The sequence below is a fragment of the Gambusia affinis genome, linkage group LG03 (assembly GCF_019740435.1).
Source record: "Gambusia affinis linkage group LG03, SWU_Gaff_1.0, whole genome shotgun sequence".
Classification (NCBI taxonomy): domain Eukaryota; kingdom Metazoa; phylum Chordata; class Actinopteri; order Cyprinodontiformes; family Poeciliidae; genus Gambusia; species Gambusia affinis.
The window spans coordinates 12,795,886-12,818,000 of NC_057870.1; the positions used below are offsets into that span (position 1 = coordinate 12,795,886).

The window sequence follows — 22,115 nt, forward strand, 5'->3', positions numbered from 1 at the left end:
ACTACTTGTTACAAGTCGCAGTCCTTTTGGGGAGTAATTTGAGAACAAGAGTGTTGAGGATGGCTGCCCCTGTATCTAATACAGCTAAACCACATGCAGACTTATTGTTTTGACATTGTTATTTTATCGTGAACTCCCAGGGCCATAAAATCTTGTTTGTTCCACTTGTGGTTTCCCCTTTTGTCTTTCTGCTCCGCTGACTTTGTCTTGGCAGTGCACTGTCTCACTTCCTCCAGCAAACGACAACAAATATTTACTGAACTGCAAGGTCTGTCCTGCTCCCCAGCAAAACGGCCAGCGCACCAGTCCGTTTCATTGTCCCACTTCATTCACCATGTAAAGGACTGTAACGCCACACTTCAGAAAATCCTGAGGCAAGTCTTCATTATAAATAGCTATGACCTTTCTTGTCTGAGCAGCTGCTGTGTCAACCTAACATCAAACATCTGGAGAACCCAGACAAGCAAATATCGCTCAAAATTTGCTTTTGACTCAGCATATCAGAATCCAGGCAAGCTTTATTGGACTTTTTTTTTTTTTTTAAATTAAGGTCAAGTCATTCATACCCTCTAAGAGACGTGCACAAATTAAGAAATGACAAGAGTACTCAAACTGGTCACAACCCCAATATATCTGTTTAACTGTTATCAGCTGATTAGCATCTTTCTTTTGAAAAGAAATTTAAATCAGTTCTACCAAATTAAAAACATGCAATTTAAACATTCCTGTATTCACTTGTGATATATTTTAAAGCAAAAGAGAGACTGAGAACAAAAAGCACCAGTCAAAAGTAAACTGCAGGATTAAGAAATGTGTGGGATTTTAAAAAGAGAAATGTTTGCCTCATTTTCTGTACTTGGAAGCAAAACGAGATGATTCATTATTTTTTTTCCTAGTAGCTGCCACCCTTCTTTTTTGCATAGTATACTGCATAATCACCACATCATAGCTGTGGAATTGAATTGAATTTTTATGTAATATGTTACACTTGTCATTAATTTAAACTCTAATATTGTTTAGGTAAACGATACTTTGGCTATCTAACCTTTCTCCAAGAAAAATGTACAAACTGCAGATGCTCCATATTTGCTATGCAATAATAGCAGGCAGGCTATGCCAATTAGTAAATGCTGTGAAGTTCACAAGTGATGCATCAGGGTGAACTAAATATCGCCACCTGTCATCCTACCTTCAGGCCTGAATTCTTGCGCATGCGGAGACGCCCCATCCACATGTCGGTCAGCAGCATCTGACTGCAGGTATGGGCGATGAAATCTCGATGTTTAGCTGCTACCGCAAGCTGCAGGCAGGTGGCGTTGCTCCAGTTTTTCAGCTCATATGTCAGTAGCTTCATTGCCATCTGCTCGTCCTGTTTATAAGACTGGTCTAGGAGCTCCACAGCTAGCTGACCAAACTCTCTGTGAAACGCCGTCGAAAACGTAAAAACAGAAAATTATTTACTTTGTTGGAATGTCAAAATTAAACCCAGTAAGTAACACGCTGACATCACAGACATTACATTAGACATCAAAAGCCAAAGATGCTGACTCAAGGTGGTAAGACAGGGTCATTATAAAGTGTCCTGAACCAATATGGGCTGTCAGTGAGGAAGAAGCAATTTTTACAAAAGAAACGTAAAAAAACAGATTACAGTTTTCAAATGGACGCAGAGACAAAGATCTTCATTATTTGAGTCATGCCCTGTAGTCTGAAACAATATCTAAGGTCATCAGACGGGAAGTTAAAGCTAATGGGCAAATGGGTCCTTTAACTGTACAATAACCCGAAACATACAAGCGGTTAGTGGTTATCAAAGCTGTTTCTACTGTATAAATGACCAGCAATAGAAAACCACGACCCATCTTCTTATCGGTAGGCGGAAACATGACCGAATATCACCCGTCTTTTATGCCCATCAGGAGTGATATTAAAACGTTGTTGCTTGTTTTAAAATCTCTCAGTGGGCCCTCGTTGTAATATTTCACTGATGGGCAAATCCGGTCAGGACTCTCAGACTGACAAATCAACTACTTGTAGAAATCCCAAAAACTGGTTAAAAAAAACCAGAGGCAATCAAGCCTTTAGAGGGGCAGCCTTGAAGCTCTGCAACAGCCTGACGTGACACATTGTAGTTGACCGTTCCACTCTAAAAAGTGAGATTTTTCAGTTTAACTTTCAGATCAAGTTAAACTGCTCTCCCTCTGATCCCTCCCACATTATTTCACAGTATTTTGTATTATGTGCTTAAGACATAAATGATTTGGTAACGTTAAAGCTTGCGATTCTGCACAATACATGCAATCACATATTATAAAAAAATATTGAAAAATGTGCTTTAATGCTTCTGTTGATTTACACAAGCACGAAGGCGTTCACATTCTAAAACACACACATTGCTGCCTCTTTGGAGCTTCACCAAACTATTACTCCCAATGTCACATGCACATGTAACACAGTTCTGCTATGTTGCATGAACACACGAGGGATTTCCTTCTTTGAATATACTTTCCAAACGACTCACATTATGTGACGTTAGGTAACTGCATTCTTTAAACAGGTTGTGTGAAACATCTTGAGAAGCGAAGAAGCGGTGCAGAAAGAAAAAGCCACGTTTTCAAATGCATTGTGAGAAAAGGTCATCCCCTGCATCTGTGCGAACTCATACACACACAAAGACCTTCAAAAACACCCCAAAATATGTGAATAACACACGGGAGATTAAAATTCTAAGCTTCCAGACAGAAACCAAACTCTCCGTAGAAAAATAAATAAAATGATGCCAGCAGTAAGAAAATTAATAGAAACTGTGTAGTCAGTGGAGTTAGCTAATGTGAGGCTGAGCAATGTTTGCAACTTAAACATTGTCCTTGATTTATAATATTTCCATAGTTTTTATCATCACTTGCATTACCTTAATTTGAGAGTATTTCTATCAGTAACACGATACATGTACATGTCACATCCAATAGGGATATAAAATGGCTGCGGTGCATTAGAGAAGGTTCATTTCAGTATGCGTGCATCCATCTGTGTCAGTGTGACGGTGGCAGGAATTCTTTACTAAATCCCCAACTCGATCCCTTCAAGTTCTTTCAAATTCATGTCACCCACCTGGAGTTGTGGTTGAGTTCTTGAGAGATGTCATCCACCATGTCATTCTCAGACGCTTCGTGTGCCATAGCCTTACACAGCTTACATGCAACCAGTGCCTTGGCCATAGCTTCCTCGCCATGCTGCCAAAAGAACAGCGCCATCTTCTGGCGCTTCATGAGTACAGCCCACACCATGAGCTCGTGGAAGGGGAAGGGGAAGTGGTTTATCTCGGGGTCATCCAAATCAATGTCCACCTCTTCCTCTCGCTTGCGTGTCGTCTTCTGCCGGCCTCTCCGGATTGGCATGTCATCCTGATAGAGTGAAGCCAAGAGTATAATTTTATACTTTTTCTTACATTAAGTCTAAGGTAGTGTGTTTTTTTATTTAGGTTTTTATAAGACTGTAAACTGAAAAAAATCTAGCAGGTTTTTTGACAGAAACATTGCAGCTGTACAGTACAGTAAGCAAGGTTTTTCCTTTGAAAGCTTGTGGAGCACAAAACTCACATTGAGCTATTTAACTATTTTATTGATGGGGCGTGCAAAATAGCATTTGGCATATTTTATAAATAGGAGTATTTGAGGGCAGCGAGAGGGAAACAATAAAGAAATGAGTGGATTACAACCTTGAAAGAACAATACTCACCTCCATCCCCAGCAGCTTCAGTGCCTTGGGCTACAAAAAGTGACAAAAGCACATTTAGATTAAATCCTGCTGATTGTATTTTCAGTGCAATAAGACTCAACTTACGGATTTAAATGGGCTTCAATTTAAGAAGTGTCTAAACCCATAGCAAGAGATTGCATTTTAGGTTCATACCATTATATATTTGAGGAAATAACGTCCTGTTTTACTTGCTTTACAGCAAAGTGCCTTTACAGTACAGAGTATCTGTCAAAAAGCGGGACGTGTATGAATTATGCATTCATAAGCTATCATGTAAAAATAGCTCGTGTTTCATTAAGGAATTGCAATATCTATTTGGAAGCTTTGTTGTTACTTTACATGTACTTGTGTGATGGCACATTCAGTTCATTCACGGTGAAACTAGAACTGACTCTCTCCATTATCTTTTGTTCTTGTCCTGCTTCTTTGCTCCCATGGTATCTGCGCCTCTGTAACCACCTTACTATTTCCATCTTTGTAGCATGACGTGGTAGAAACCAAGCCTCTGAAATTTACAGTACAGTGACAAAGAAAAAAAACCAAACATCTGAAGTACTCCATTCATGTTTTGGGCCAGCAAATAGTGGGATTACAAAATGGCGTGACAAAATTAGCATTAACGCTCTGGATTTCAGTAAATTAATGCTCATCATGGTGGTTCATAGAACACTTTAAAAAAAAACTACAGTGTCATGCAAAGTTATTTTTATCTATTTATCCTTGTTCACATGTTATTACAGTAAACCACAAACTTCAATATATTCTTTTTTGTTTCAGTGTTATAAACCACTGCACAGCAACGTAATTATGTGGAAGAGGGAGCATGCAAAAGCTTTATGTATCACAAATATGTATTTAAAAAATGTGGTATCCATTTGTACTCAGCCCTGTTACTGTAAAAGCTCAAAATAAAAACTCAGCGCAACCAGCTGGAATCAGAAGCCAGTTAATTATTAAAGTACATCAATCCAAATATGAGCGCTATCTTTGGCTGAGTGAAGAGAGCAACAGTCACACTGTAGGAGCTGCAGCAACAAGTCAGGTGGGAGAGTCTGGAGAGTAATGCAATCCTCAAATCTGACTGTTACAGGAGTGTGGCAAGAAGAAATACATTATTAATAAAAGGCTTGAAAATGGTAGTTTGAATCCTAACAGTGCACATCACCCTGAAGACTTTTTTTTAAAAAAACTATGGGAATGTTAGAATTTCCCCAGATAATGTTTAGACCTTAATCCAATCATGTTTTTTCACGCTCTCCATCCAGAGTGAGAAAGAGCTTTAGTTATTTATTTTTTATTTTTTTAAAGAAAACTCTTTCAGCATCTACTTGTATGTAATTCATTCAATGTCCTCCTCCAAGCAACTGACTCAGGTGTGTTGACTACAAATGTAAGTGACACTATTCAGTTCACTATTCACACTATTTTTGTAGTAGAGAATTTTGAAAATTATACACGGCTTTTCATATTTTTTCACAATTATGCGTTTCTCTCAGTTGACCTAACACGTAAAATCCAAATAAATCTAACTGAAATTTGTGATTTGAATGTGTTGATTTGTATCTGAAAGGGACTGTAGTTCCAAAATGACCCAGCTGGGCTCACAGTTGCTCTCTGCCATCGAAGTGGCTGAGGGGCACAGCAAAAAAAATATTCACATTATGTCGAACCTCTTTAGGAAATTCACTTAGTGGACCATTTCTATCCCCCTGGAAGACAAGTGTTCACTGTACAGCAAGGATAATCTGTGTACATTATTTATTCACACTGAAGCTTCCCTACTGCAGGGAGAAGCAGACTGGGACCAGGTGGGCAGAAGGAGTGACAGAACAACTGTGTCCCACTCACTGAGGAGGTCACGGGTTCAGGCCTGGCCAGTTTTCTTAATGTACATCTGCTCACTCAGCTGTCTGATGGTGTCACTCCTGTCTCTGTGGAGAAGTGCATTTGCTGTTTGCAATGCTGAACTTTCAAGTGTGCAATCATGTATGTAAAACGCAATTTGTGTCTAACAAATCTATTGTAATGTCAAGCATCTGTCAATGGACAGCTTCTTGAGCTGGAGGCGACTGCATCTCACTTTTCCGTTCATACAAAAATGAATTGTTTATCAATAAGGCATCAACTAAGAGGTCATCCCATATGTTGTGATATGCGCATCACATTTCTAATGCCTGGCTGCAATTACAAATTAATTCTAGATCTATAATGTAAATGTTGTTTTGTTGTGTAAAAGCAGCTGTACATTTAGCTTTGTGACTGTAGCTCCAGCCATCTGGGTCCAAACAATACGTACATTTTCAACGTTAATCTTAATCTTTTTATTGCTCAGTGTTCTCCAGCACTCAATATAAACTGAACTGAATATGCTCAAAAATACAAACTCATTTGAGTCCACCGTTCAACAACAAATAAACAGTTTGAGACACACCTGAGCATTGTCCTGTTTAAACTACACCTGAGGCAATAATGAAGTTGTTGAAGCAAAATGAGCAACAGAACACCATGTAACGGGCAGCGTGTGTGTGTGTGTGAGACGTAAAACAGGCAAGCCCTAAACGTGAGTGTAATTTTAATGACCCTTTCCTCCACTTGGCTGTAGAGATTATGTTTCTGTGAGGGATGCGATAAAGTGCTTATTTTCTCTGATTTATGATAGTACCTGATAAAGAGACATCACTATGAATGGCTGATTTATGGCTTCAAGTGTATAATAACCTTTTTTTTTTCTTTGGTGGACTGTGACTGATTTACAAAAGCACCCTGTGATTTTTCTACTATTTGTACCCATCTAATTCACAAAGGGAGATTTGCATCTCAAAGTTTTCCTGTCAAGCAAATATCTTACCATTTAGTCTGCCTACACTTGCTATGAGCCAGCATGCATAGATTTAAAGTACATGTGCCCATATTCCTCTGTACTCCTGTAAATTAGTGGAAGAATAAGGGACGTACAATTCCTCAGTACTGCTTGACAAATGCAGTTAATTTCAAACGTTTGCTTTAATACATTTAGGAAATAATAAAAAAAAAATAACGTTAAGAAATTAACTTGCTTCACTGTTGGTTTTACTAAAAGAAAGAAAACATTTCAATATTTTTTTCTCTTTCTTTTAAGTAAGTGACATTGCAAGTTATGTATTCTGTTGACTATTAGTGCATAAAGTAATGTTGTTATTTAAAAGAAAATATAAAAATTTTATATAAAAATTTCCAATTCATAGCATTTCTTATTCAGCAGTTAAATGTTGTATTTTCATTTTTCTTTAACGGGGGTTTATCCCTCAGTCTGGGACAAATAATCAAAAGAAAATTTTTTTTAAATCACTAATTTTCAATTTTGTGGAGTTTAAATGTAATTTTTTATCATTTGTTTGGCTGCAACTTTTTTTTTTTATCATGACACTAACCATAAGTCGTGTTTTTCCTATCCATTCTCATGTTCAAATATTTAAAATGTACTCACTCATGCTAATAAACTACTTGAATCAGCAAATTAAAATGTTCTTTTCAGAGCCCCCTCTGAGTTTTGAAGTTAATTAATAAAATATAATTTCATGCATGTTGCACTTGTAGGGAAAATTTGATCTTGAGGGTAATCAAACTGATATGGTCCACTTCCATTAATGACACTAGTGCTGCAGCTGATGAACCAGTTGGATGCTAATGAGGGTAAGAATCAATTACATACCCGTTTGGGCCCAAAGAGGTTATGGTATAGTGTTCTGAATCTCTTCCTGGTGTAGTTGCATCGATACGCCCCACCCATGAGGTATTCAATGACCAGTCCAATGTCGATGAGGCTGATGCGGTAGTCCGGAGGCAGGTTTCCCTATAAACCAGAGCGTGTTAACAACCAACACCAAATGATTAACAAAGGTAGGGGAACCAGTGGGCAGAAATGAGCCACTGTCATACACACTCACAAACACAAAATCCAAGTCAAATTGTTTGTGGCTACAAAGGAAAACGTGATCATCGGATTCACCTTGAAGTAGATCCAACTGAACCCTGGATATTCTCGCTTGGAAAGAACACACAATGTCAGTGAGTAAACCGCACGATAAGCAAGAGCAGCGGAAATGAGGGACACAGAAACTCAGGCGGGATCTCTCTTCCAGTCTTTAGAAAACGTCTGAGTCTCAGCAGGACTTTCCATTTAGCCACCATTTTGAAGGTCTGATTTGGTTTCAGTGTCAATTTCAGCTTAAAGATTTTCAGAATGTGACTCTCACGGCACACAAGATGTGAAAAACTTTGGAGCTATTTGACGTTTAGTGCAGTATCCCAGTAAAAATAGACCCGAATTAGTTTTCATAATTTTATTCAGAAGAGCAATGAGATTTTCTATGAGGTTAAATATTGTGTTGTAGGAAAGAAAAGGGCACTGCGACTCATTAGCCTGGAAGAGAGTTGCAGTAGGAGCATGGAGCTATATGCAGCTATTAAAGCTTGAGGGGAGAGTTAATATTGAAACAGGAGTCCATTCATGTGAATTATGTCAATACTCTTTGCTCCTCATCATGCCATCAACCTCAGCCTTAGACCCTGCAGTTATCACCCTGGCCCCCACTGCTCCTTCGAGACACACCACTTGTCTGATGTGTTTAAAATCAACTGTGACGCCACCGCTGCCCCGCTGCTTCTGCAATAGGCCTGAGAGAGAGCCAAGAAATCTTCTCACGTCAACTATTTTATTTCTAATGTCCTAAAGACTAATTCAAGTGTTCCTTTTATAGTCTTTCTTGGAACAACAACAAATGGGGCACCTAAACAATAACATTTTGTCAGCTGGTTGAGTCAATTACCCACAAATCATCTTCGGTACAGCATCACTCAGTGAGCATCTATGTGACCAAAAGAAGAAACTCTGACATATTATTTTAAGCTTCATGACTGCTAGCGACCTCCACAGCTTTTTTACTTGGATGTGACTAATGTGTTATCAATTTATTGAATTTAAGTCTCAGAAGTCTAATCTGACATTGAAAACTTTTCAAAAGTGTAAACTTTGGTAGACATACATTTATTGTGACTGTATGTATTCAGAAGAGAATGAACTTATGTGGTTACATAATAATCACTAATGAGACAGTTACCTGAACCCCTAAACAAAAAAGAAAGCTAACCAAAATGACTCCTTCAGAGTGTTTAGCTGAAGTCATATTTGACAGTTTATATTTATCAGCATAAAGATGATACATGTTTGTTCTGTTTCCCCTGAAAGTATCAAACACATAAAAATAATGTCAAATTTCGGAAGTTTTTTATTTTTATTTTTTTTTTATCAAGCACAGGATGTACCAACTCCACTTCTAATTCTCCCACTGCATAATATGGGTTGTTGTCACGGACAACAACTCAGTGAAAAAGCAGCAGAAGATTAAATACTGTGAATGTCTTATTTAATAAAGACATTTTTTTTTTTATTAAACTAGAGTACCCAGAGAGCCAAATTCAGTTGAATAGACAAAAAAAAAAAAAAAAAAAAAGCACAGTGCATTGGCATCGTTTCCATGAATACGTCTCTCTCTATATGTGACTGAAACATGATTGAAGCTGATCTGGGCGAACCATGCCTTACATGTTCTCATTGATTATGCTAAATTCAAATGGGAGGGAAAAAGCATATAAGCTAAATAAAGACTAGGACAGGGCAATAGTAAACAACTACAAAAAAAAAGATGTCTCCAGTGTTTTAAGGTCTTTGGAGAGACCAAACTTTTGGGACTAAACTTGTGTGTATATTGGAAGCTAATTGTATTAGGCAGCCTGACTGAAGCCATTCTCTTTAACTTTTCTTAATCTCGACTCAGACTTTTTAAAATTGAACAGCTGAATCTTTTAGCTTCTTAGTTCTCGTGAACAATTCGTCTGTCCTCTGATTGTTTTGGTTTAATTTGCCTCTGTCAGTGGTTATCTAGCCTCAGTATATATTGGCTTTGATTTTCTGTTACTCTTTATACTGCTGAGATTCCCTTCATGAAAACAAGCCCACATCCACTTCAGAAACCTGCATGCCTGCTGCCTCACAGCTTTCTACTCAGATTTAACGCGAAACTCGCACTTTGAAAAATATACATCTTCTGTTAGTACGGCGACGCAATCCTCTGAGAATAACGAGGAATAAAAGAGAACAGCAATGACACAGAGACCTCACCTGAGGGTAGTAATTAAATCTAATTAGGAACATACTTAAAGCACAGTGACACAAACACCCAGCTACACTGCTGAAAGTACACACACATTTGCAGAAAAACTATGCCCTGCACTAAAGGGCTGCATGATGAGAATAAAACATTAAAACATAATTGCATTAGTAATGTGCTCTCTTTTATTTTTTACTCAAACATCAGCTCAGAGCTCTGCTTCAGACATTGTTTACCTCAAAGCATGTTCAAAATAAGCCAAAAACAAGTTAATTGCTGAACATTTCTAAATAGAATACGTGGCGTTGCTGTCTCCTGAATGTATAACAAAATTAAAACAAGATCATTTTGTCCACGGAGATTTTCCTAAATGTGAACTAAAGTCTCTCTTTTTTGTGTCATTGCAAAAAATAAAGGAAAACACATTGAATCATTTTTACCTTTTGAGAATCTGTGCAAAATTTTACTCAAGAAATTAACTCTCAACTTAATTTAAGATGTTTTAATTCATATCAAATTGATTCAACTGCTTTTAATGAAACATAAACCGTATCTACTGAGTTACTCTTGACCAGCACTCGGATCGTTTCCATTTTTTTCTCACAAGTAATTAGACTGCAAATTTATTGTTTCAGGTCAGAAAGGATTACTAAAATTACTTGTTTCCTAAATTCCACTCAAACTTAGATGTTTGCACACATTTCCTTATTGAAGTTGTTTTTTCATTTGTTTCTTGGGTCATATGTTTTAGGTTTCTTTCCACAAGCTTTTTACAACATCTTAAAATAGCCATTTTGAGATGTTGCTTCAATATTTCCACATAATATTTCTTCATCAGGCCATGTATCATGTAAAGTCTGCCAGACCCTCCAGCCGTAAAACAGATAAACATCATGATGCTGCCACATCAAAAATCAATGATGTTTTCAGGCTTTGAAGCTTCCCATTCACCCCAAAGGTAACTGTGGCCATTACGACTATAAACACCAAAATTTTTGTATCATCAGTCCACAGGGCATGTCTCCAAAAATGTGTCTTTATCTTTTACACGTGCATTTACAAACCAAAATCTGGCTTTTATATGTTACGTTAGGATTAATGGCTTGTTTCTTGCTGAGGCCTTTCACCTCCTGCTGGTAAAATCTTTTAAGTATTACAATACATTCGAAAGCCTCTTTTTACAGTTGTTCTTGTTTTTACCAGCAAATCACACTTCTCTGTGAGACAGACAACCTGTCTTCTCTGAGCGGCATCATGGCTGAACGTGGACATGCTGTTCAGTTCAGTTCTGCCCAGATGTGCCAACAATTAGTTGGTCTCAAGTCTACAAAGCTATAAAATATTCATCAGGACCTTCCCAAATTATAGAGAGCTGTTTCATTCAAAAAATAAATAAACAAATAAATACTGTAAAGTACAAAAAAAAAAAAAATTGATGACATGAATATGAATATATGCACTCATGAAATCAAAAAAGAAGACAATAATTACTTTAATATGGAGCTTATTGTTACAGATTTTAGCCGTTTCTCCCAAATAGTTGTTGTCAGACATTTTAAATCATTTCAATAAATTCAGAAAAATCTGCAATCTTGTGAAAATGTTAATGAAAAATATTGCCAGCATTTTCTTTTTAAACTACTTTTTTGCAGCTAGTTCTTTTTATTTTTATTCTGGTCTGAAAACATGTAAAGTATCTTTAATTTCTTTCTCTAATAATTTTGTTTAAGAAATAGAATCATTATAAAGTATAAATTATACACCATAGTGAAATAAACAAATAAATACAACTGAAATGTTGAAAAAAAGTATATATATTTGTTTTGTTTTTATCTCATGAGGACATTTATTCAATTGATAAAGTATGGATAACTGATTAATTAATAGCAGCACTTATTTATTTATTAATGATTTTTTTTTCATTTCATTATTCATTCGTTCATTTAATTAATTTTGAATAAAACGCCTCGGCATACCAAATAGTTTGAAGACACTCCTAAAGTATGCAACCTTCAAACTTTGAAGAAATAGAAATAAATGAAAATAAAAATCTGTCTCATCCTAGCATTTGACATATAGCAATATTTAACACAAATCCCACTGACCTAAAATAGAAAGTGTTGAGTGTGTTTTAATGTCGGTGACAAAATAAAGATGCGTCTTTTGTACGTAGAGTGTGTGTAAAGCGCATCTTTCCTCTACGTTCACCTTAGCTCCTGTGGATTTAGCAATATGTGATACTTGTGCTGTTTATTTACCGCAATGGCTTGTGCCTTGAAAAAAAGCAAACATTCTGAGTCACGAGGGTTGGAAAACGTGCAAAGCTCTACACAGCCAAGGCAGTGCGCAAAACCAGCTGAAAGAGAAAAGCTGGCCTCTATTGATGGTAACAGCAGCTAGATCTACCAAATGTATTCACACACAAACATAGACATATACGACATATACACACAGACCACAAAAAAGCAGCTGAACCTCTGTAGTCAAACATGTCCAGTGAACAACATTAGCATCCAGTGAGCCTGAGCAGCTACAGAGCTACTGAAACGGCAGTGACAGGCGTACCTTTTTGACATCTCTGACAAGGTGGTAAAGGGTGTTTGATGGTCCGTGTCGCTGTGAGAAAACAGAGAAAAAGTTGGTTTGGCAAGGATTTGTTAAAAAAAAACAAAAAAAAACCAAACTGTGGTGACACTATTTCATTTGTTCCTATTATCATACCGTGTTATACAGCTCCTCCAGTCTGGAAAGCGTGAGAAAGCGGTGCATGCTGACACCATTTTCAATCAGCAGCTTAACAAAGTCCACTCTGTCCAAAACCAAGGCATCCAGCATCGCCTGTTCCAGGGAACCCACCTACACAGAGCGAAGAACCAAAAAGAATCATCTGGTACGACATGATAACTGCATAAAGTGGCTTGATTTTTATCCTCTAAGTAAGTCACAGTGATCCTTTTTGTTGTTTTGTGATTTAAGTAAAGAATATGAAAAATAAAAGCAGAAAATGTTTTCATTTAAATAATGTATAGTTAGTGACTTAAAAACTTTAACGTCGACATGAGTGAAAATTATTTGGAAGCACTGAGCATAACTGAAGATTTTCATGCATTTATTGCTCCTTACAGGCCACTGCTGTCCATAAATGAAGATCTGACTTCGTGCAATGTCCACTCTGTTCCACGCAAGAGCCAAACTCAGCTGGTCTGGGGCTGAAGCATTGGCACCTGGTGTAGGAAGCAACAGTATGGTCATAAGCATTTATCCTGATAAGGAAACAGATTGAGGAAAGAAACATATTTTGTTACATTGATATATCTATGAAGTATATTTTCCCATATTAACAATAAACCCCAAATGCTACATTTATATAATATTTCATAGGGTGTAATGAGATTATCGGCTGTAGTGTTGAGTTACTTTAGTCAGAGTTGTGTGTATTTATCAGTCTGTTTATTTTGCTGCTGTGGTATTGCAAAAGTAAATGGACTGTGTTTGTGAAATCATCTTCAATACAAATATGAATCATACCATTATGAGCAGGTGGAAAATAGCCTGATTTAGGTAGGTGTCAAAGGTCACTAATGTCTGTTTTTGACAAAGCATCTCATCCAGAGTTGCTATGAATCTATTTGGCTGCTTCTTTGATCAATGCCTTCTCATCTGGCTTGCAGTCATGCTCTTTATTTTCAAATGATGGTTTGCAGTGTTTCTAAAAACTTTAAAAGCTTTATTTCCTACTTTAAACTTCTCCTAAACCTTATCACCTGTTGACGTCTCTTGTTAATATGATGTTTGTTCACTAGCAGATTTCACTATGCTGAGCTTAGATAACACACAAATGGATAAGTATTAATTAGGTGACTTCTGAAGACAGTTGGCTGCACTGGATTGAGAGTAAAAGGGGGCTGAATAAAGGCACACTTTTAACTTTTCATGTGTTCATTCATAAATCCTTTTTTTTTTTGAAAAACATGAAAATCTTGCAATATTTTCCTGGCATCTTAAATTGAAATAAAAATTATGTAAATAAATACATAGAAGTTGAAAAAAAATCCATGGGAATGCTTTTGCAAGGTTTTTGGGGGAGTAAGGGCTCAGAATAACAGAGTCAAAACGTCACGGCTTCACTGTGTTTCTGGCTCACTTAAGTCCCCATTAACCAAAACCACAATTTGGTGTTCTTGTTAAAACTTACAACCTCACTGCAAGGAAATCTAAGAAAACCACTGTAATGCAAAAATGGGTGATTTTTTTTAATGAGCACACCAACATTATCACTTCATACAACGCTTTCCCTGTGGCTTAAGTGTCTGAGCAGAATTACTGGAGCTTACTGGTACAAGTTCAGACAGAGTCCCACTAATAAGACGCAACACCTACTAATAAGCGCTTTAGCGGAGATATGTCTATGTTAAAAACCAGTGTGACTGTGCTGCTTTGTCAGCACAGTCACACTCTCATTGTGTCTCCCTTGGGGTTCTGAGCTGCAGTGAATTAACTTTACGTACTCAGTCCCCAGCCAAACAGTCAGGCATCAATCACACCTTTAAGTTACACAGTGAGTCCTTCCAACTCTTCTCTTTTCCCACTTCCCTTAATCACTCAATCTCTTGCACACATGCTGACGCACTCAAATCATTTCTCTTCCTTTTGGTCTGTTCTCTCCTCAAGTCATGTGTCTGACTCTGTTCTGTTTAGCTGAGCTGCAGGCAGCAGCTTACTACCCCAGCAAACAAATCTAATCCAGTGTTTTAGAAAGCGCCCATGCAAGATGTGAGGGATTTCATTTTACACCTCCAATTGACTCCAGTGCAGCAGAACGAGGCTTGCATGTTAATTTGCTGTCTGTCACAGTGTTGACCAGTAAGTATGTTTTTTTTTTTTCTAAGCTCTTCTCTTATCTTTAAGTTTCCCAATTTATTTCATATAATTCGGACCGAGAAAGACTTTTCTCTGTCTTTGATCCTCCTTTGCTTGTTCATCTGAATTCCATTCCTGTCACAATTCGCACGAGAAAATAAAAAAAGAGATGATAATGAGAACAAAAATGATGGCTAGAACAACAGATAATATGGAAAGAATGTGAGTGGAATAAAAGCGTATGTAAGTTAAAATAACAAGAGCGGATAAATCTGGGATGAGCTTAAAAACGGAGCGAAAAACGGGCTGAAAAATCATGCACCGTTAACGCTGCACATAAATTATTTAAAACGCATTCCTCTTCCCCACTTTTCTTCTACAAACTGTAAGTTTGTGTCTTTTCCTCCTCTGTGGCCTGAAGTGCTTTCCTGAAATGCAGTTCCTGAGATAATCAATCATTTGCTCTGAATATCTAAGCAGCCTCACAGGACCTGCTGCTCCTTTGTACCCATGCATACGTTTGTTCAGGCTGTATTTATGTGCACAAATGTGAGCGTGAAAAGGAATGAGCCGTTGTCCCCGAGGAAACCAGAGAAACCATGGTCAATACAAACTACTGAACAACAATCAGAAGTATGGATTCCTCAGTGTTGTACGTGTGGGTGTGTGTGTGTCCCTGGGAGATATGTGTACACAGAGGAGTACAGGTTTAGTTGAACTGTGCACACTTTGATCAACTCTATTTCCAGTAGTAAATAATTTGTTAAAGTGTATAGAGTTTATTTAGACTGCCAGTCAAAGTTTTTATCTTTCTGAACATCTCTGGATGCAAAAGAAAAGGCCAAGTGCTCAAACTAGATTATGCATGCTACCTTGTTTGGGTAAAATGACTGGAGCAGACAATCTTGCTCCAATCTTTAGTAGAAATGAGTTTTTCATGTTTTCTTATACATTTCTATGCAACCAGCCCAAGATGATTTTCTACTGTGAGTGGACTTGAAGAGTCAGTCTGATTATTCCAGTCTGTGAGTTATGTTATTTTCCTGGACAGTTTTTGTGATATTGTCCTTTGCTTTGCACCTTAAGCCAGGACTTTTTTTCAGTCAGTGATCACATCTGGTTTCTATTTAATCGCTCTCTCTGTATATTTTCAGTTTTTTAACCCCGCCCCATCTTTGGCCCAGTTTTGTGATTGCTTCTCGTTAGGTGTAGGTTTGATTCTTGTTGGCATCCTTGGTTTTGTTGCCGAAAAGTTTTTTCAGTTTTATACAAATATACCACAACAAAATATAAATTACAGTCAATTTAAATTTTTTCTAAACATTTAAAAAACATTTTTCATCCTAGCATGAACAAGTCACAGTTATTGTGACAGTGTGTCAGAAAGCACTTTTTTGTACTTTAAATTGACAGTTTTGGTATATCTATTGGTAGAGCGACAATCCAATTCCACAAAAGTAAACAGCATGTGGTCACACCACTTTGGATTGGATGCCATCATTTTCAACACAAATCCCATTACCTGCACTAAAAAGTTGCATTTTAAATGTTTTGACATCTCTTTCAATAACAAATTTGCTTGTTTCACAGGTTACAGGTGTAAAAGGGTTCCAAGACTATTTATGTTGGTTTTATTTTCACATTTCAAAATCTTGGCATTTTACCAAGGGTGTCTAAGCTTTTATATCAAATGAATTGTTGACTTTAGCTACATGCTGAGAAGGCCAGTAGCTTTCTTTCCAAATAAAGCTCCACCTGGGGAATAAAAGGCTTTTGAGAAAATGCCTCTTCATAAATCTGGAGAGCAATTAGAACGCTTCTGAAAAAGAAAAAAAACAATTGGTAGGATGAAAAATATATATCGCTCAAAAACCTCCAAATATCTGCAGTGATTGGGGGACATAGTGTAATTGAAGACACTCAAGCTCCAGCACACACACCTACATGCCCTGACCTACCTTTGAGCAATGCAGTGAGGATGGCAAGGTCAATGTCCTGATGACCCTCAGAGCCCATCCGGAAAACTGTTATCTGAGAGAAAATGAGAAAGACAGACAGGAATAAACACAAGTAAGTGTCTGTTTTCCACACCAGCAGAAGTGCCAATAAGTGTCTTTCCTCTTGAACTGTCCTATTGTTGCTTCGGCAAGTGCATGAAGGCTTACAGCACAAAGAAAATTCAATCACAATAAGGAACCCAGTGGAGTGCTTTCCTTTGCTGTATTAAACTCTTTCACTAAAAACACTGCTTCTGATGGAGAGAAGAGGAGAGAAGAGAGGAGAAGAGAATTGATTGGGTGTACTGCACAAAACACCGGTCTGTTGTACTGTCTCCAGTCTCCACGGCAAAAAGACATCACAAAGCTGAAATCCAGTCGATTCAATGAGAGGAGGGCATGAGGGGATTTGAGATGAAGGAATCTGAGAAGCTGAAAGAAAAGCGTGAAAAAAAAAAACTGGGTATCAAATGAATGGGAACTCCTGCTTCTATCCGGTGCCATAAACTATTGTTTCTTATTTGGTCTGTGTGTGTGTGTGGGTGTGTATGGGCGTGGGCATGTGTGTGCTGTTTCAGGGATTTTTGAAATTAAATAAATAAATTCTCATCATGTACTCGAAAGCTTCATTTAGCTGGATGATCCACTGATGCTGTGATGTCACCTGAGAGGGGATGCTGAGGAATACCCCAGTTTTTCAGGCCTTTTGAAGTCACATTTGTTTGTCACAGTGCTGAGCTGCAACACACATGCAGGCGCATGCATGATCCTATGTATGAATGTGTGAAAGGCACCTTGGGGGAGCTTTGTATGGAAGAATATGTGTGTTCTGAATACCTAATGAGCTATTCCTCTAATCCCTACATCCATCCATCTCCTCCCACCTCCTTGCCTGCAGCCCCAGGCCCCGCCCCCTTTCCTGAATAGCTTCATTTTGTGGGGCTTCAGGAATCTGCAGGCTCTGCGTCTGCGATGGTGCCTTCCCTTTGGGAGATGCTGCAGTGTTGTGGGTTAAGCCTGTGCACACGAAGCAGCAGTCGTCTCATTCATCATTTGTACGCCATGTGTATGCTGATGGGATGTTGCTTTGTTTTCTGAAGGAATAGTGACATTTTGGCACCATAAAACCCAGGTGGTAGAATATGAGTGGGTTTTCATATGCAGGCATGTTTGTGTGTGTGTCTATACACACAATACAGCATCTCTTTGCCTGACGTTCAACAGAGATTAGTCTGATATATTTAAGCAAAGGTCTTTCCCAGTCAGTTTCAGTGTTCATGTGAATGGTGTTGCCTTCTATGCTGCTGCTTTAGTTTCACAACACTCTGCAGTTCTATTTTTACACTGTAGACATTGATACAGGAAAAATAAATCTCCCTGTTATGAACAAGTGGCAACATGTTCATGAGAAGAAGCATGTGTGGTTTGAGCTGTAGGCTATAAACCTAAGCATTTTTAGGAACGTTTATGTAACTATTGCAGTACATATACAAGGGATGAGAAAGCATTTGCCCCCTGTGGGATGATTGAGATACACCACACTCATTGCAGTTCTCATTTGAAAGAGTAGATGCCACTTCAGAAAAAATATACAACTTTAACAACACAAGTTGAACTCATAGGTCATGTTTTACTTTTCTCCCTGGGTCAACCCACCTGGTTCAAATGATGGCTCGTTAGCAGGCCTCTGCAAAAACATTGAAATGCTGAGGAGGTTGTTACAACCACCAGGGAGAGAACTAAAACATGTAGGACAGAGGCCATTGAAGACCAACTTTGGACACACTAGTCATAGGTGTTACTGTCAGGTGTTTCTTTGAAGTGTACAGTTAACATTTTACAGTGAATGGTGCTTATAGGGAATATTCAGGAGTACTTATGTAGAGTCACCACTGAAAAAGAAATAGTCTTCGTGTGTAAACTCTTCTGGTTTTTCTGCTTCTCTAGCATCACTTTAACTGAATGCAAAAAGTTTGAAAAATAGGGATGTGGAGGATCAAGCAAAGTGACAGAGTCCACCGACTCTTTATTGGCCGTCCGTCTGTACTGTGGTTTTGTCACCAGACTTCCTTCTAGAGTTAAAAAAAAAACTGAATATAAACTTGATATTTTAAAACCTACGATTTGCACAACAGGGTGAAATAAGAGAACACCTCCCACCCCTGAAAGAGGCGGCGTCCTTGTTTTTGGTGTTTGACGTCGCGAGGTCAACAAGGATGAGCATCATTAGAATGCCACTTTGTGTCTGTTTTATCTGTCCTGACACATTGCGACTTTTAAAGGTTAAACCATGTGCATATATCTTTGTGATATTCTTTTGAGATCAGGGGAACAACAACAACAACAAAAAAGCGTTCCAGAGGGATGTGGTTGCAAGCTTATTCTTAATTTTAAGGGGATTTTTGTTCTTCAATAGGTTTTCATTAATAAAGATTTCTGTTCCGGCTATTTGCCCGTTGTTCCCTGTTTGTTTTTATGATAGCAAATCAGGGAGTTTCCCTACACACATCTCCTAAAACACACACACGCAGACTGGCAGGGTATTATTGGTTGCCTTCAGGATTAGGATGGAATATTGGGCAGTGGAAGAACAATAATTACAGAAGATGTTCAAATGTGGGTCTATTTTCAGCTCTCATATATGCCTTTAAACAGACACCTCTATTCCCTTTTATTCCTCCAACCATCTGTTGCAGACACTCATCTCACAGCTCCTCCCACGCAACCTTACTATTGGACCATCCAGTCCTTTGCCTTTTTTCTGTCGTCGTCGTCACTGTTCAGTTTATGCTATTACACCCTCAAGGTGACCCTTCGGGTATGGTCTACCTGTTATCACAGGGGATGTGCAGCATATCCTCTGTGACATTGCAATTGAGCTGCTTTAATCTCGACAGTCCCCCAGAGACTCGCCAATGAAGGGGCGCAAAATGAAAACAGACAGATTTTCTTTTTGTTGTTCTCCGTTTTGTCCAAGACACAGGTGTTGAATAGCAGTTACTGCAAACAAGCAGGCTTACAAATGTGGTGGTGGACAAGAAAAGGTTGCTTCTGTGTTGAACCTGCATGCCTTTCCCGTCCACACTGTAACTTCAGTTAAAAACAAACACAGAGAGATAAAGTTATGGAAAATTTTCAATAGGATGTGGAAGATGAAGTGAGAAGAATAAAAGAGGAGGTTTGTTTTAAGCAAAAGAGACAAAAGAAGGGTGATGCTTTGACTTTGGACTGGAAAGAACGGTGCAATCCTTCTCGTTAAGGTGCAGCTTCGAAGGAAGATTTCTGCATCTGCAGCGCTGGTAATGTACAAACTTTAAACATGCTGCACAGATTGAACTTCACACTTCAGTGGCTCAAGCTCATTATAAAACATTTATCTTCATTTGATAACCAAAGAGCCTACTGATCTTGCCACACATTCACAGACAGCTCATGGCCAACACTACATGAGCAAAAACACGTTTCCAGTACACTGAGCTCTCCAAATCCATTCGTGGACAATACTTGAAGAAGGTCAACTCCCACAAATATTCAGCACTGCATTCATGTTGAGAACATAAGTGTGAAACATTCAGAACAACTTGTCTATTTGTTATGGGGAAAATGCTGAACTGTCAAGATTTTTTCTACTGCACAGTAAACAGAGGGATGCTCCCCTGCTGATAATGAACTGTTCTCTCCTTGCATCTCTGCTTGTGTCTTTATCTCTGCACTGTAGCTCTTTTTTTTCTCTCTTCTCCTCCCTCCCCCAGCTCGAAGTCCATTTAAATCACTCCTACTTTCCTTAATGTTCCTCGAACTCCTTCCTAGTTTCTCTTGTCAGGAAGGTTGAGGAACACCGTGGGCTGGAGAGTTCTCCTCAATATTTAATCCAAATTAAACATATAAGGATGATTCTATGTTAAATTATTTATAGCGCACTCTGAGATGCCAACATGGCCATCTTGTGCTCTCCACCCCCCACCACTCATAAGGCAGGGGAGCGGGTGAAGAGAGGCGTCAATAGTCCAATAATTGGACAAAAAAATTGGCGTCCTACATTTTTGGCAACAGCAGTTGACTGGTAATGCTAAAAGGAGCCCAGTCTTGCAGTCCTGTTTATTCTACCTTTTGCAATGAGGATGGAAATGAAATGTGCCTATGCAGAAACATAATTTTTGTTTAGCAATCATAAGAAAAAAAAAAAGGCAAGTGCTTCACAATTACATTTCCTGTGGAGGTTTTTCTCATCACTGATGTGTTGTTATTTTCCCATGTCACTTCTTAAACAATGTAACAATGTATTTATTTGCTACTGGAAATCTGCCAAATGAAAACCTTACTGGTTGTGCAGGTAATAATAAATATCTGGAGCTGCAAAGAGCAATTTGAAGCAAATTCGCTGGAGGGGAACAATACATCCTGTCTTCCCTCTGAGCACCATGGAGGTTGTTGCTGGAGAGAGGGATGTCTAGGGTTACCTGCTTGACCCTTTGTCTCCCTGACCCGACCTCAGATAAGTGGATGACAATGGCTGGATGGATGGACGGACAGATGGATGAATGGAATTTGTGCCCATGTTATACAAAAAAATGGATAGCCTGAAATGTAAAAAAGTCTAACAAATAAAAAGGACAAAACTGTTTTCAAATATATCATGTGGAAACATTATATACTGTATATTGATATGCAATACATACACAACCTCCAACTAGTACACTCTGGTCTACATATCTGCTGTCTACTCTACATGACTTTGACAAACCACAACAAGCAGAAATCTGCTGTTCTAAACTAGTAATTGTTCTACAGATGGATTTTCCCACATGAACTCTCACTAACTCACGTCCATGAAATGTTCTAGGTTGGAGACGATGTACCTAATTCTGCTTTTAACTTTTCCACCATGTGATGTCTGAACCCTTCTGATGCCGCTCACTAAAAATATCCTCTAACAAACCTCTGACGCCCTCAGAAAACAGCTAATCGTTTTGATAGATGGAAACTGTAAATCAATGAAACTTTATAGAGAACCTTTTACATAGTCAAATGTAACTAGAACTGCTTTATGGAGTTTTATAAACAGAAGAGTAGACCTTTAACTGCACAATGAGATCATCAAAATGAGTAAATCAAAGAAATAGACAAATAAAACAAAATTATCTTAATCAACAATAAAAAGTGAAAAATGTATTAATTATAGAGGAAGACAAGATGTGGAATGGTAGATTAGTGAGGAAACGTGGGTCATATATTTAGATTTTATTAAAAAACTTAAAATAATTTAATGAAATGTACAAAAAACACTCAAGCAAAGATTGTGCATATTTAATATTATTGATAAATGATCAAATTTAACAAAAATATCAAA

The 22,115-nt window shown here is 38.1% G+C and overlaps 1 protein-coding gene across 12 annotated transcripts in view; it reads right to left on the reverse strand.

Annotated features, from left to right (window-relative positions):
- trpm3 (transient receptor potential cation channel, subfamily M, member 3) overlaps positions 1 to 22,115 on the reverse strand; it is a 132,290-nt gene that overhangs the window by 16,929 nt on the left and 93,246 nt on the right. For 9 of the 12 annotated variants that reach the window (XR_006370140.1, XM_044111106.1, XM_044111101.1 and 6 more), the window contains exons 9-16: positions 16,727 to 16,799; positions 13,032 to 13,132; positions 12,630 to 12,764; positions 12,474 to 12,524; positions 7,451 to 7,591; positions 3,739 to 3,768; positions 3,112 to 3,404; positions 1,190 to 1,418 (exon numbers count right to left, since the gene is read on the reverse strand). Coding sequence is in view for 11 of the 12 variants with exons in the window: in XM_044111106.1 (XP_043967041.1) it covers positions 1,190 to 1,418; positions 3,112 to 3,404; positions 3,739 to 3,768; positions 7,451 to 7,591; positions 12,474 to 12,524; positions 12,630 to 12,764; positions 13,032 to 13,132; positions 16,727 to 16,799 (1,053 nt within the window). In the remaining variant the exon portion in view is untranslated. Of the gene's footprint in view, positions 1 to 1,189; positions 1,419 to 3,111; positions 3,405 to 3,738; positions 3,769 to 7,450; positions 7,592 to 7,747; positions 7,784 to 12,473; positions 12,525 to 12,629; positions 12,765 to 13,031; positions 13,133 to 16,726; positions 16,800 to 22,115 lie in introns of all 12 variants that reach the window. The other 3 variants (XM_044111110.1, XM_044111108.1, XM_044111109.1) reach the window with 1 other exon arrangement.